Source organism: Copadichromis virginalis, linkage group LG23, assembly GCF_057382275.1.
Source record: "Copadichromis virginalis isolate Kocher_CV1m ecotype Utaka linkage group LG23, C_Virginalis_male_GT1.1, whole genome shotgun sequence".
Taxonomy (NCBI): domain Eukaryota; kingdom Metazoa; phylum Chordata; class Actinopteri; order Cichliformes; family Cichlidae; genus Copadichromis; species Copadichromis virginalis.
This window is the reverse complement of record NC_140639.1, coordinates 26,145,506-26,162,126: the sequence shown is the minus strand read 5'-3', so window position 1 is coordinate 26,162,126 and position 16,621 is coordinate 26,145,506. Positions and strand designations below refer to the sequence as shown.

Here is a 16,621-nt window from a genome sequence, read left to right as displayed (position 1 = left end):
CAGTACTCGCCGATACCGAGTACTTAATAAAAACATGATTTAAATTTGCAGGTAACAGCTTTAGTCCTATAATTTAACAAAAAATAAACAAGGGTATAGTTTGGAATTAAGAACATTTATTTAAAATGAAAAGCATGTTGTATGCAACATATTACAGAATAAATAATTATAAAAAAAACAAAATTTTATTTTAAATTTGTTCGTCTGTTTCCCTGTTTAGAAGTCTCACTAGCACAGTCACAGCTGGGATGACATCAGAGGCTAGTGCGTTGTAGCTGCTCACTTTTTTAGTTCCTCAAAGGGGGCGAGGATGGCAACAGTTGTCTCCATAAGAGCCCATTGGTGAGCGGTGAGATAGTCAGGGAGTTCGTGCACTCGCTTTTGCTCAATGAGGGACTGGACCATGTAATACGTGCTGTTCCAGCGCGTCTGTACGTCCTGCTGCAGTCTCTTTATTGGCTGGTTGAGCTGTCCCTGAATGTCCTCGAGGCGGGAGTAGGCTAAGGCGGAATGTTTAAAATGCCCAACTATTTTCCGTCCCACTGCTATAGCATCAGCTATGCTCCTCTGTGCTAATAAGCGTGGGTAAATAAGCGTGGGTAAACTCTTTGTACTCGTTGTTGTGTTGGGATTTTAGGTGCTTGATTAAATTGCTTGTGTTAAATGCACTACCTTTACGGTGTGTTCACACCGAACGCGATGGACGCGAATAAAACGCCCCAAACGCCCCTAATTTGACGCGTGTACATTCGCGTCTCAACGCGTGTCCAAGAAAAATCCATCGCGCGTCAAAATATTTTGACGCGCGTGAACCGGAAATGTGGGAGGAATGTGGGAGGGAGTTGTGCCAGACCGGTATCTTTGCAAGATGGCAGCTATCGAGCTAGCGCTTGAAGAGAGAGTCTCCCTTCTCTATGTACTGTGGAGAGCAGAGCAGCAGCGTAAAAGACGTCCTCGCCGTACCTGGGTCCATCAGGTCCTCCAGAGGCATGAGCAGTTTGGTGAGTTTCACCACTTGCTCCAGGAGCTGCGCCTGGATGACGGCCGATTCCAGCGCTATCACCGTCGGCCAGTTTGAGGACCTGCTTTCCCTCGTCGGTCCCAGCATCGCCCGCCTAGACACCAACTACAGGCGCTCAATCCCACCTGCAGAGCGCCTGTCCGTCTGCCTGAGGTTAGTAAAACTATTTAATACGGTAGTCCTTTATTGATATCTGTGCTAATATGCTAATCCATCCAGTTATACACTGCTAACATGGATGTGCTATGCTAACAGTGAATGCTGTCGGTGTTTACTGAAAGCAAACTGTGGTACGGAGACGACTGTTTATAATATTTCTAGTGATACTCAGAAGCTCTCATCAAGTCCCGATTTAATTCGATTTATGCTGTTATCAGTGTTTGCATGATAGCATGGCTGTGGTGTCACATCAATGTATGCGCTCGGTGTTTGCTGATATCAAACTGTAGCATTAGGACCACTGAGTTAACCTTTGTAGTGATACTCACTCCTTTTTATTTAGACCTGGTTTAATTCTGGGATAGTTGAATATTTGTATATAATCCCTGCAGCTGTCAGACTCTATAGCAGGGGTCACCAGCCTTTATTAAAACAGAGTTAGATAAAACTGTGAACAGTTTGGTTCATCTCTAGTTACATGGTTCTATCTTGATAAGCTGTCTTATCACAGATTAATTTTTCAAAAATATTAATGATTTAAGCAAGGAAAGGGCTACATGTCAACATACAACTCTTTATTTCTATTAATGTCTCACTTCATTCCTACCTGATTGACATGTTTAGGAATTATGAGTGATTGGCTCACTGTAGTTGTGAAAGTTGCTACCAATCAAATTATGATATATTAAAGTTAAAACAAAACACAACTGTTTTAGATATTATCTAATATACATTTTGTAATTATCCTTATAATTACAAAATGTTTTATGTAAGATTCATGTTTTGTGATTTAAATCTGACATCACAAAAGTATTTTGGAATTTGAATAATGTATTTTGTAACTGCAGTACACATAATACTGATTTTGAACAATTTTGTCCAGGTTCCTTGTCACCGGGGACTCCTTCAGGACCATCGCGTTCAGTTTCAGAGTCTGTGTGTCCACGGTGAGCCAGATCACCCCCCAGGCAGCGACGTCCATCTGGGACTGTCTAGTGGACGACTTCATGGCTGTGCCTTCACCTGGAGACTGGCGCTCCATCACAGAGGGATTCCAGGAGCGCTGGAACTTTCCTCTGTGCTGTGCAGCTCTGGATGGGAAGCACATCCAGACAAAGGCACCCCATATATCATATAGGAGACACACACATTGATATACACTAAATATTCATTTCATTTCTTTTTTGTGGTGCCCAAATTGATGCACCTGCTTGATTTTGTTTAAACAATTATTGCACACTTTCTGTAAATCCAGTAAACTTCTTTTCACTTCTCAAATATCACTGTGTGTGTCTCCTGTATGATATATTTAACTGACATTTTTTATTGTAACAACCAACGATTTATACAGGAAAATGATGTCTATTAACAAGGTTGCCCAAACCTTTGCATCCCACTGTATCAGTATATTTTGTCATTAGTATAATATGAAATAAATTCTACATGTGTCAAGTTGTGTGCCAACATTTGCTGTGTAGTAGAACTGAGACATTAGTCATTATAAACATTTATTTGAAATAATATTAAAAGTCTCAAACAGAAAAACATTAAACATAAATATATAAAATATAAGAATTTACAGAGAGACAGGAATAAAAAGGACCAGCTGCTCTCCAGAGCAGGAACAAGGCTGAGGAGGAAATGCTCCATTGGAGACTGGTGTGGCCTCTTCAGGGACTCCAGGATGGCCAGCTCCACCGCCGATGGACCGTCCTGGGACCCGTCCCTCATCTGCCTCGGAGCCGTCCTCCTCTGTGGGCCTGTAAAACAGCACAAAACACAAAGAAATGAGAAGGCTGCTACTAGATTTTAATTTCAACATTGAAAAAAAACAAAAACAATAACAGGATATAATCAGATTGGTTGTAGATATTTAGTAAAGGTGATCACAAGGGAATCCCACCGACTAAAAAGGTATCAGTGCTTGCTGTACATATCTGTGGGTGCAGCAGCAGGAGCTCAGGGACTGGGGATGCTCTGCTGCAGAATCAGTTGGTTCTATCAATATAGTATTAAATGTTAACAGGTTGGATATAATAATCGTAGAGTAGACAGTGGTCCCTCATTTATTGCAGGGGTTCTCAGAATAACTAGCCCCTGGCCACGCACTTTATACACTTTTCCCCCCACACACATGAACATTGGTCACAGTTCTCACAATTGATTCTCAAAGTGCAAACCTTTGTAGATTGCAAAACGTAAAAGTATTATTATGCTGCGGTTTGTCTTCATCTGCCCGCCACTTTCGTGCGCCTTTTTCCCTCACGGTGCAGGTGTCTATTTCCGAATGAGGCTCATAGTTATGGGTGTTTTTGTGCTGTTTTTTCTATTGGACGCGATGGTTATCAAAACCAAACGTGATAAATTTGGCAAGCGCAGGAGATTTGTCAATCAGGCTGCAGAATGCAATGCTGTACTGTGCAATAAAAAATCAGCGAAAAAGCAAAGCAGTGACGGATGAGCGGGACCACTGTGTTGTTTATTAATAAACAATAAAATATATTCCTAAATGACAACATGCATAAAAGCAGAACGGTATTTGTACGTCAGTGGGAAAATAGCGGTGGCTTGCTAGCTTTTGTGCTGCTTCCCCGGGTCAGTGAAAACTTTCAAAAGAGAAATGAATGAACTTACCAGGTTGCCCGATCTCTTCACATATCTTCCTCCAAGCTCGGTCCTTTTTATTCCTGTCTCGGTACTGAAAGCAGCTGGTGTTGTACAGCTCCGAGTTGTTTGCTACCGCATTGATTAGCCTTCCCCTCCATTGAAGTATGAAAGGCTTTGGCTGGATCTGCCCCTTTGACCTAGGTAACAGCCATGTCACCAGGCTCCTGATTGGTTGTCGCGGCGCGATTTGACGCTGGAGTTCAGATTTTTCCAACTGAGCGGTAGACGCGAAACGCGCGTATGCACAAAATGCAACACAAAAACTCACGCGCGTGGTTTTATTCGCGAGTCAAACGCCCCAGACGCGCTACACTGACGCGCGTTTCACGCGTTTTGGCGTTTTCGCGACGCAAATCTGCTTCCGAATTTTCGCGGGACCCGCAATCGCGCGTCATCGCGCCTTTCCATTGACTTTACATGTAAACCTGACGCTCTATTCGCGTCCATCGCGTTCGGTGTGAACACACCGTTAGAGCCTCCTCTGGACAATTTCGCTGAGCATAATTTGTAGTCTGCCTTTGTTTTCGCGTCTTCGTTCACTTTGAAATAGTTCCACATAGCTGATATGTCTCGCCTTGCTTTCTCCCCGCTCTGAGCTGCAGCCGGGGCCTGGGGGCGGGCACTCGGGGCCTGGGGGCGGGCACTCGGCGCTTGTGGTTAACCCCTTACATGCCGCTCAAACATAGACAGGGCTCAGACCGTGGTATCGGTCCTCGATATCGGGGGACTTTTAACGAGTACGAGTACTTTAGAAAATGTGGTATCAAGGCCGATACCGGTATCGGTATCGGTGCATCCCTAGTTTGGATATGTGGTGAGAGGGAAACATGAAGATGAAACCAGGAGATCTCCTTACCGAATCTTCATAGCTGAACAGGTTTACCTTTTAGGTGACATGAATTAGTTGAAGGGAAGTTATGAACTGTTTCTGAGAGGCAAATAACACCAGGATCCTTTTCTAAGTAGCTCAAAGTTTTGCCAGGGGGGCAGGTAGGGCATTAACAGGGAGAGGGGGGGCACAAAGAAATACTTTTTTTTTCTTATTCTCTTTTAAAAATATCTGGCTTTTATTAAATAATTATGTGGATCTTACAACCAAAGTTTTTATCTGACGTAAAATGTATAGAAATCATACATATACCAACAAGACAGTGTACATCACTGTCACAACTAGAGATGGCACGATACCACTTTTTTTATGTCCGATACCGATATCATAAATTTGGATATCGGCCGATACCGATATGAATCCAATACAATGTGTTTTTTAATCAATAAAACTTTTTTTTAATATCTTGCTGCTTTTTGTATAAGTTCATACTCAAGTTAAAAAAAACAAAAAAAAAACAAAACACTAAAGCTATTCTGTTATACCTGTATGCAAAAAATGCACTGGACCCAAAATATTTCATAGTTCAGCAAAACCCATCAATCTAATAAACTTAAACCTACTCCATCCTCCCTATTCTGGTATTTTAAAGAGTAAGCAACCTAACTAATAGGGCTCTAAAACTCCCAGCAAAAAAAAAAAAAAAATAGGGAACCACCCCCACCCTCCACCTCGTGATGCTTAATCGACGTAATCAACTTTAATTTGATGCAGTGTGAAAAAAAATGCCCAGAAATAAATTATTTTTCAAGAATAATTAAATAGATTCAACATCTTTCTTCAACAGAACTGCCGACTGCACAGATTGTACCTTCCCAAAGGAAAAAGTACTATAGCTTACTAGGATATATTAGACTTAATAGTTACTATATACAGTAATGGACTTCTATTCATTTTACATCAGATTAAAACTTTGGGTGTAAGATTCTGATAATTATTTATTAAAAGCTAGACATTTTAAATGAGAATAAGAAAGAAAAGTATGTCTTTGTGCCCCCTTTTCCCTGTTAATGCCCTATCGGCCCCCCTGGCTAAACTTTGCTAGATCCGCCCCTGCACAGTTACCAGCCGTCAGCTACGTAGAAAAAGATCCTGGTGTAGAAAGTAATATTAAATAAATTCTAACAACAGATTATCAAGCTTAAACGTGCTGCTGTTGTTCAGCCGCTGGTTTCCTCTTTCTGGTGCAAAGTGGGGGACTCGCGACAGAAAAGCCGATCAGCTGATCACTGATCAGTTTCATGACTGAAGTAGCAGCAGGAGAGGGAGGGAGAGAGAAGAGGCATCCGCTCCATATATCGGTTGTTAAGCTTAACGCGGGAATGCTTTACAAACATTCAGAGATAAACTTACACACTTGCTTTACTTCTCTATGGGATAACTTCCTCAGAGATGAAATGCTGGTTTGGTAGCGAGACTACAAATACACGCAGCCGCTCTATCACGTGAGCACACTGCTCCGACGTGCTACGGTTATGAGCCGAGTTACGCCGTGTCGCAAGTTTTATGAGGTGCTTTTTTGATATTTAATGGATCGGATTACATTTTTTATTTCTCTCCGATATCCGATCCAGTAATTTTCGCCAGTATCGGACCGATGCGTAATATCGGATCGGTCCATTTCTAGTCACAACAGCATCTGTTCTCATTCAAAGCCTTTATGGCTTTTCCTATAATACCTGGTGGGCCAGTCTCTAGTCAAAATGCCCGGGCTGATTTTTTTGTCCCAGTCCAGCCCTGCTTACAGACTAAAATACTGAATATTTGTCTTAGCTTATTTGAGCTATTTGTCTTAGCTCTGCACCCACATCTCAATCACCACATTGGATAATTCACAGTGCAACCAGAAACTCTGGGATGTACCATGTTATGAATCAAGCCTGCCTTAGTTAGTATTGTGGACTGGGAGCAAAAAGAGGTCTGACAACTTTATGTTTGTTTTACTCATGCTTTGAGCTCTTTTTCATCATTAAGATTACTTCATTCAAAAAAATGCAAACAGAAGCCTGACTGTGAAGTTAAAACTAACTAACTAACTGAAAAATAAAGACATGACTAAAAGAAGGTAGCTAAAAGGAGGCTTCCTCATAAGGCTTCCTCTCCAAGTGCAGAACGCTGTCTGCTGCTGACTTTACATCTTTAATTCATGAGAGTTTTCCTTCTCCTGCAGCCTGCTGACAGTTAACTTTGCCTGCTTGTGACGTGATCAATCATCCAAGCAAGATGTTTTGTGTCCCACTTCAACCTCCTCAGACCGATGCCTCGCGCAGCCCGTTGCCACAGGCCACCCAGCGAGGCAGCGGGGAGAGCTCAAATATTACAGAACAGCCGCCCAGAGCAAATATGCTACTGGTGCTGTTTTTGTTCTTTTCCCACTGAGATAATTCACCACAGTGCAAACACTAGAAACCACGTGAAAAACATCCAACCAAAAGAAAATGATAAAAGCGTCTCCAACAATGATGCCTGCTGCTGAGGCTTTGATTTCACACCAAAACTGAATGTTTTTTTATTATTACAGGTGATAATGACTGGATTAATTTCAACACAACTGTATTCATTTTTTTTGTTACACTTTATGTAAATTCTCAAAGTTACAGTGTGCAAAATTGTCACCACAGATTGTAGACTGCATTTAGTCTACTACTGTTTATGTAAAAATATTTTGTACGCACTATATTTTAAAACACATGAATATCAACACTTAGCAATAAGTACAGAAATAAGTTGCTATCTTTTATATACAATGTATAAGGGCATCGTTGATGATGGTGTTTTGGTGTGATGGGTAAAAAAACTGAAACATACCATTAGTCATGGCAGTTCTGCAAATCTCTGTGCCAGCCCACATCAGCCTTTCCTCACGCCATGTTTCAAATCTTGTACAGGGCATCCTATTACACTGCTTTAGCACACCTAAAGTTGCTACTCAATACATTTCATTGTGGAGCCTTGATAGGATGCCACTTGTCTGTGCAATAAGTCCATCGCAATCCGATGGATGAGTCTGTGTTTGGCGGTTGCCATGAGAACGGTACCTGTCTGACTGCGTTGTGCCAAGTGTAAATTTTGGTGGAGGGTGATAGTTTGATATATAGACATAAGATATATAGATATTTTGGAAAAACTCATGCTCATAAAGCAAGGTCTATAGTTCAGTGAGTTTGCTGTGGAAGAACTTGACTGGCCTGCACAGAGTCCTAACGTCAGCCCAACAGAGCACTTTTGGGATGAATTAGAGACTGCAAGCCAGGATTTCTCCTCCAACATCAGTGCCTTACCTCACAAATGTGATTCTGAATGAATGGTCAAAAATTCCCAGAAACACTCCTAAACCTTGTGGAAAGCCTTCTAGGAGGAATTGAAGCTGTTATGGTTGCAAAGGGTCAGTTGACAACATATTAAACTGTGGATTAAGAATGGTATTTCACTCGAGTTTATGGTGTGTTTGAAGGCAGATGAGTAAGTACTTTTGGCATTATAATGTAATTCAGGAAAAAAGCCTGTGCAAAATCAAGGGTTAAACCTCTCTGGAGTTCAAAGGAAAAAACACCCTTAACTGTCTTATGCAACAGACTTGGGTAGCCAAAGGTTGCTTAAGGTAACGATGAAGGCTGTGTTCATACTGACGTGTCCAGTATTTTATCCTCTCCGGTCTGTGAGTTGTTCCTGCTGCACAGAAGACAGATGAAATATTTAAGGAGCGTCTATAACCACTCAGGCCTGCTCAGAGGGACACCGTGCTGTTCCTGTCTGCAGAGCCGTTGACCTGCTTTCAAACCACGCTCAAAAACTTTACATCAAACTGCTTTGTATTGTGCATTTGCTCACAAAACAGGCAGGTGTACATTTAAGTGAAAAATCTACAAAACAAACAACGAAAACCCCCCCAGAACTTTTCAGTTATAGAAGTGTTTCTATCGATGTTTTCCCTGATGCTGCGATTGATCGCTGGCAGATTGATTTTTGTCCTCCTGCTATTATTGGTCCTGCTGCTGTCCATATTCAGAGCTGCAGCAGGAAACACTGATCTCTCTCTCTCTGCATGCCCTGTCTCCACCCGTTGGGCTGTCAGAGTGTATTAGCTCTACCCCAACACACACACACACACACACACACTCCTGCATTGAGTTAAAATAAAAATGCCTGTGAGAGAATGATGGCTAATCAGGAGCAACTTTATGGGGTACAATCACAAAATGAAGATGTTCTAGACATAATAATCCACTAAAATCTTTACAGCTATTTTAGTCAAGCTGTAGCTCGACTAAAATAGCCGTCTGATTCCTGATAATTTAACGACACCGTATCCGAGCGTCCCTGAGTGACACATACATGTCTGGACAGCCAAGCAAAGCGAAGCGTGAGCTGTCATGAAGCTTCAAACAAAGGGCTAATGGCCAGTGTTCACCGTCAGAGAGGCTTTTAGGGAGAAGACCACCTATCATCAGTGTAACCCATATCTGGGGCTTTATTTGTAAAGAGGTTCTTAGCTTTGGCTACTTCTCATTTCTTTATATTTTTTTCCTAAGAGCCAGACTTTATGCTAATTTTTAAATAAGTCTGGAGCAATAGTTCTGCAGGCTTTCTGACGGTACAATGGAGGTCAGAACACAGGTACAGCCATCTGTGAAACACACTGGAGGCTCTGTCATGGTTTGGGGCTGCATTTCAGTTGGTGTTGGAGATCTTATCAAAACTGACTTGGGCTCTTCATTGACCTTCAGTAAACACTGAAGCAATTTGCAGCCTGAAATTGTCCAGGATGATAGTCCACACCTCCAAGTTTGAGGTATGACCGGTATGATGGCAGTAATGTGACCATCATACCGGTCTATGGTGCTAAAGAGAGAGTTTAGCTTGAAGGTTTTTCATTTGCCAGTTTACCTACATTCTAATGACATGTGGGTAATGAAGAAAAGACTGAAGTTGCAAATACAGAAATTTGTTTCCTTCGTAGGTGCTCAGAGCCACTAATCCTTTATGCCCAAAGGAGCCAGTTGAAGTGCTTTGGGCATCTGGTTATGAGAACCCACTGAAGAGATTATACATGTCATGAAATGGCTGTGGCAGGCAGGATGTAGGACCCAAAACACAGAACACTCAGAGGAGGCTGCTTTATTGCAGTGACAAAACTTAAACAAAAAAAATACTTGCAAAATCAAACCAAAAACTAAAATCTGGGAACTGAAAACAAAACACTGCGAAACCAGGAAACTAGGGACGGAGATCTCAGGGAGCACGGAAGGAGAAACACACACACAGCATGAGGGGACGACACGACACTGACAGAGACAAACACAGGGCTAAAATACACTGAGGGAAACGAGGAGATGAGACACATGAGGGGAGCACAGAGCAATCAACATGACGAGACCAGGGTAAAGAAAAACTCAAGACCCTCCAGTGGGAGCAGAAGATGGCTGGCACGGTTCTCCAGAACCCCCAGCAGGAACAGAAGACGGCTGGACGGGCTCCTCGGACCCTCCAACAGAAGCAGCTACAGGTTCAGCAGGTACAGAGGCCCCTGGCTGAACAGATAACTGAGCTGCGGGCAGAGCTGACAGCTGAAGGTTGTAGTGGACGTAGAGTAGGTGTTGGTTCTCCTGAGCCTCCGGACGGGCTCACTTGAGCCATCATCAAAGACAGACACGGGTGCAGATACCTTCTGGACCCCTGCCACTCCCACCCAAGGAGTAGGTACGGGCGCGGAGGTCTGCTGCATCCAGGCGGGCCTCACCTCAAGAGTTGGCACAGGTCTCGGTAGAGACTGGGCAGCTGCTGCCCCCACCCGAGGAGCTGATATGGGTGCAGGGACCAGCAGGGCCTCAGCTGACCTGGAAACTGGAGCAGGGATCAACTGGGCCCCAGCCCCCCTCTCCTTGGAAATAGAGACAGATGCAGTGAAATGCTGGGCCGCAGCTGTCCTGAGAACAGGAGCACAAGGAGTCAGAATGGCAGGCTCAGAGAAAACAGTCTTTGTGAGATTAATGCTCTGCTCTGAGTGGGCAGATAAAAAAAACAGTCCTTTGCAGGCTGGCTGAGTTTGCCTGAGCTCTCAGTGGAAACAAAAGGCTGAGCTGGCCGATGTCTTCACAGACATTTTCAACTCATCGCTGAGAAAGATGATTGTCCCAGTGTGCTTCAAGTCCACCACCATCATCCCGGTGCCAAAGAAATCCTCAGTATCCTGCCTGAATGTCTACCGTCCCGTCGCCCTGACCCCCATCATCATGAAGTTCTTCGAGAGACTTGTCATGTCACATTTGAAAAGCAACCTCCCCTGCTCTGGATCCAGTGCAGTTTGCATACCAGCTGAACAGGTCGACTGAAGATGCTATTTCCACTGCACTTCACCTCTCCCTCTCCCACCTAGACAAGAAAGACACCTATGTAGTGGTCTATGAATGCTGTTCATAGACTTTAGCTCAGCATTCAAAACCATTATCCCCCAAAAACTGTTTGACAAACTCAGCAAGTTGGGACTGAGCACCTCTCTCTGCAACTGGATACTAGATTTCCTGTCAGAGAGGCCTCAGTCCATCCAAATCGGCGACAACATCTCCAGCACCATCAGGCTGAGCACAGGAGCTCCTCAGGGCCGTGTTCTCAGCCCACTGTTGTTCACCCTCCTGACACACGACTGCACCACCCTACACAGCTCTAACCACATCATCAAGTTCGCTGATGACACAACCGTGGTTGGATTCATCAGCAGCAATGACAAGTCAGCCTAAAGAGATGAGGTTCAGTAGCTGGCGTTCTGGTGCAGTAAAAACAACCTGTCACTGAATGTGGACAAAACCAAGGAGATCGTTGACTTCAGGAAGACTCGCTCCACCCACACACCACTCAGCATCCACGGATGCTTTCGCAGCATTCGGGCCCGATCCTCCAGACTGCGAGACAGCTTTTTCCCGCAAGCCATCAGACTCCTGAACTCACAACCAGCTCCCCCACTCCCCCCACAACACACACCCACACAAACCATTGACTGACTCTATTGCACTCCACATACTACTGCCTTTGTAAATACAGATGCTGCTCTATGGAAAATCCTACTCTCAGGAAACTGCTCATGTTGATCACTTTATTATCACATTGTAATCTGAAAAGCTGCTATGTTGGTCATTTTAAACCACGTCAAGGTCACTTTAAATCCCAATTGTAAATTGTAAATTTTACACTGTTATTAACTCTTTTTACCTCAAGTGTATATTTACTCCCCTTACCTTAGTATTATAGTGTATATTTATTCTTACTCTTCCTATATTTATTGTTGTTCTTTTGCACTGAATGGAACTGGAGCCTCGTCGTCTCGTCTCTCTGTATACTGTACTGTATATAGCAGAGATGACAATAAAGTTTACTTTGACTTTGAGCTGCCACGGATGGTAGAGCGGGCTGCACTAGCTCTATAGCCTCCAAAGGTCCAGAGTCAGCTGAGGTCTCTCCAGGGCCTCTGGGGAAGCCCTGGAGAGAGAGTCAGTCTCTAGAAACGCTACCTTAGCAGCTACATGCACAGTTTCTGAATCTTCAGTCTCTGAGTTAGCCTTCAGTTTTTTTGTTGTTATAGTCCCCGGCTCAAATGGAGCATGAAAAAAGTCTTTATAATCGACAGAGGCAGAAAATGTGGTCTCGGAGAAAACAGTCTTACGATTTTAAACTCGACATAACCTGAGTTAGCTGTCATGGTGTTTGTAGACTCAGGGATGACTGACATAGAGTGTGTAAGTCCAGGCTTGGAAAGAGCAGAATGAACAAAGTCTGTTGTATTACTATGCCCAGGAGGAACACAAAAAACATTTCTTTAAGCATGAGTGGGAAATTAGCCTCAGAAAAAACAGCCTCAGAAATTGTAATTCCTGGCTTCGACTGAGGGAGATGAAATGAGTCTTTTACCTCCATAGTTCCTAAATAAATGGCCTCAGAATATACAGTCTCTATTTCACCAGGCTTGGATGGAGTAATACATAAGTCTTTGTGACTCACCGCATCTACTGATGACCGCCGGTGGCACGGAAGTTTCTTCCTCCTAGAAGAGGGAGCAGTAGCAGCAGGGAAAGCTGATGGCGATGTGGAACAGCTCTGACATGGCTTCCCCTGCTGTGGTGTGGAAAAGTTGGGTGGAGCGAAAATTATTCCCAATGCTTTGCAGAAAGCCTGTGCTGGCATGAGCTGACCGCCCACGGGTAGAGTGTGCTTAAAACAGTCACTTCCACTGACCACTGGAGCTCTCTCGGTGAGCGAAGGATGACGGCGGCGTGAACGCCGCTTTCTCTGGGAAAAAGGAGGAACCGACATTTCGGGTGGCGTTACGTCCGGTGGCTTGTGCTGGGAGTCCTCTGCCGGGTCGAACTGCGAATTTTCCGGTAGTCCGGGCAGGTGAGCGGTTGGAGTTGGGCAATGAAGGTGCAATGTATTGAGAAGAAAATCCTGTATTAGCAGGTGAAGAGAATTCAGTAGCCAGGGGTAACCAGAAACTAATCGCTGTAGCCGGTTAGCTGCAGCGTGATGTTACTCCTCCTCAGGAAAATCCAGCCACTGGTTACCATATTTTTCGGAAAGGCACACCGGATTATAAGGCGCATTAGGCGAAACAAAATCAGATCAAACTTTACTCAACTCATTCTTCTAGCTTCCTCCACTTCCGTACCATTGATTCATTAATGACAGAATTTAGATGGTTTTTAACTCTCAGTGATGCCGCAGTGTTCGTTTGACTTTGGGACCTGAGCAGACGGAGTTTTGGACCCAGATTCCATTACGGCTCCTGACTATGGTAGCGGTAATGCTCCAGCTGCGGCTTTGTAGCTTACCAAAGTCGTATTAAAACATTTTTTGAGTGCCGTGTACCACATAAAATTGGTTCGAGGTCAGTAAGCACAACCAGAATTCATACATAAGGCGCACTGAATTATAAGGCCTACTGACGATTTTTGAGAAAATTAAAAGGATTTTAAGTGCACCTTATAGTGCGGAAAATACAGTAGATAGCTGGTCCACAGAGTGAATGATATCCTGCCGGAGTTCTTCTGAGGGGGCGAGTGCTGCTGGATCCATTGTGTGGTCGCGTCATTCTGTCATGAAACAGCTGTGGCAGGCAGGATGTAGGACCCAAAACACAGAACACTCAGACGGAGGAATGAACTCAAAGAGGCTGCTTTATTATAACATGGAGCACAGAGACAGGCGTGACATAAGACACGACTGACTGGGGAACAAGAATAGCAATAATAATAATAATACAAAAATCAAAACACTGGGTCACTGATCCAGGACCGTGACAATCAGACCTGGGAATGCCTGAGGATCCCCCAGGAGGAGATAGAAAATGTTGCTGGAATACCTGCTTAGTCTGCTGGCACTGTGGCCCAACTTTGGATAAATGGTCAGACGGACTGTTTCAACACCTTCAAAATAATAGCAGCAATCACAAAGCCTTTTATTGAGAAAAGCAGGAAAAGGAGGTAGCCAGGAAGCGATTGCTCCAATCAGAATATAAATGTTTCCTCTTAAGGTACGGGGATAAACCGCAACCCTTTCCTCACAAGAACAGAGTTCTTCCTGTAGAGGTCAAACCATCAGCTGTCTTATGAACCAGCAGATGGATCACAGGGCTAATTTTCTCACAGCAGGACAGTCGGGCCATTGCTCACTCTGCTTCCTAAAAACCTGGTTCACTTAGAGTCCACATGTAGCGAGCTGAAAGGTCACCAACCCTCCAGAGCCCTGTGCTCCACTGTCCTGACCTTTACTGTGAGTGTCAGCGTTCAGCGTGCAGGTTTCGACCTCAGCGTGATGCTTGGGTCAAATCTCCACAGATGTCCTGTAGGGTCCGATATTTGACTGACAGCTGGCAGCTAGGACCCGCCAAATGGTAAATCTCCTCATTAATCACACACATTAATCACACACATTATAACAGCAATTTGGAGTTGCAAAATTTTAAGTTACAGACAACACTGAACACTGAACTCACCAAGCACCAAGCCCCCAGGTGATTTTCACCTGATGCTTATGTAAGTGCAAAATTTGCCTCATCAAGGTGATTTAAGCATGAAGCATGGGTCCAAAAGGCTTGTCTTCCCACAGTAAGGTTATATGTGGAGCAATGTTGGTGACAAAGAATGACAATAGGGACCAAAACATAAAAAGAAATATCTAAATTTCATTTCAGCATTGCACATCTGAAAACATCAAACCTGTTGGGAAAACACTGCCCCCTAATGGTAAAAAATAGAGTTAAGTCCCACAGAGGGTAATTACAAAAAGATGTGTAGATGTGTTTTATAAACTTAACTGCAGTTTAGTGAAAAACTAATTACACCTTTAATGTTTCCTAAGGAATTAAAATTAATAATCAGCAAAGGTGAGAACCTGTATAAAAGAAGAAGTATTTGTATTATGCTGGTCTGGAGAATTCAGACCTGGAGATGTGGAGCATGCTCAGAAAAACTGACAGGAGAAAGCCTCTACTCCAGAGGCGGAGCCAGACATTTGAAACACCCGGGGCTTAGCCCTAAAGGGTAGTATGCATGTGGGATTTTTTTTTTTTTTTTTGGGGGGGGGGGGGGGAGAAATGACTGAAAGATTAATAGGCTCTGTTTTGAGTTTTGTTCAAAAAAGAATGACTTCATATAGGGAAAAATATATATCACATATGCAGGACACCTTAAACTAGTTTTTTAATTAAGCAGCCAGGCAGAACAAGGTCGGGGCTGTATCAAGACACAGGGACTAAACCCCAATTCAACCAGACCCAGAACTGATCCAGAATTAAAACAGGACTACAACAGTTCAAAATCAGGACTACTGAGGACTTAACCAAGACAGAACCAGAATCAGAACTAGATGATAGCAGCACTAAAAATCATCATAGACCTGCACTACACTTATTTTTTAATTTTACCAAAGTACAGATTCAGAAAAGTTTATATAATTATTTAGCCTTGTTGTGCAAACAAGCCTGCATAACTTAATAAATATATAACTTGAAAAATAAGAAACCTAAAAAGAAACACTCGGTACGAGATACATGAGTACCTATGATACGGTGATACTTTTGGTAAACAACCATTTGACTAACATGTGTGTCTCACCTGCTCTTGTTCATCTCTGTTCTGTCCTCTCTCTCCCTCTTTGTGCTGACAGTCATCAAATATACAGTTGAAACCAGATATTTACAAACTCTTCAGATCAAAACACAAACACTTTTTTAATTGTAACATCAAATCAGACTAAATGTTTATTTTTTTTAGATTGATAAATATAAAAAACATATTTGTTAACTTTAAGAGTAAAGAGAGTGTTGGGGGAAAACTCTGTAAAAGACCCAGGAGAAATAAAGACACAATGAGACAAAGTTACTTTCTTTATCAAACGTGTACACGGGTGAGCTGCTAAGAACAACTCACACCATGCACAGTGGCTTGGTAATTTTTATAGGCACAGAGCACAGAGACAGTGAGAACAGGATAACAAATAATAAACAGATAAAATAAAACAACTCCATATATGGTGCTAGTCTCGTCAGCAGAGGGCTAGGGAAGATAAAACAATCTAAAACAATATGTCCCAGAAACAAGATGTGTTTGCTGGGAAAGTCTAAAAAGATAATTCTAAACTAATCTAACCATAGGCAGAGGGCAGACAAAAGGCATCTTTGTACATTTAAAAGAAGGTAAAGAAACATAGAATCATTTTTCCTGTAACATTCCCTCCTGTTTTAACTTATTTTAAATGTATACAACAATTGTCTGTGAAGGTTATTTATTAAGTATCTTAAGCAATTTTTTAATTTTCAAAATGTCAGCATAGCAGAAATGGAAGTCATTTGGTCTAAAGAATAAAACAAAAGAAAATAATAAAATGAAAAACATAGT

At 42.9% G+C, this 16,621-nt stretch overlaps 1 protein-coding gene across 1 annotated transcript; it reads left to right on the top strand.

The window, feature by feature from the left end:
* The first annotated feature begins 686 nt into the window (after window positions 1-686).
* LOC146681039 (uncharacterized) lies at window positions 687-2,486 on the top strand. The gene is made up of 2 exons (XM_085449349.1): window positions 687-1,174; window positions 2,064-2,486. Exons 1-2 carry the CDS (start codon window positions 915-917, stop codon window positions 2,332-2,334), a joined length of 531 nt encoding a protein of 176 aa, XP_085305475.1. The 5' UTR covers window positions 687-914; the 3' UTR covers window positions 2,335-2,486.
* The last annotated feature ends 14,135 nt before the right edge of the window (window positions 2,487-16,621 follow it).

Coding starts and splice junctions, on each gene's coding strand:
- LOC146681039 (XM_085449349.1), top strand. CDS start 915: ATGTACTGTGGAGAGCAGAGCAGCAGCGTAAAAGACGTCCTCGCCGTA. Junction 1,175..2,063: donor CGCCTGTCCGTCTGCCTGAG/GTTAGTAAAACT, acceptor AATTTTGTCCAG/GTTCCTTGTCACCGGGGACT.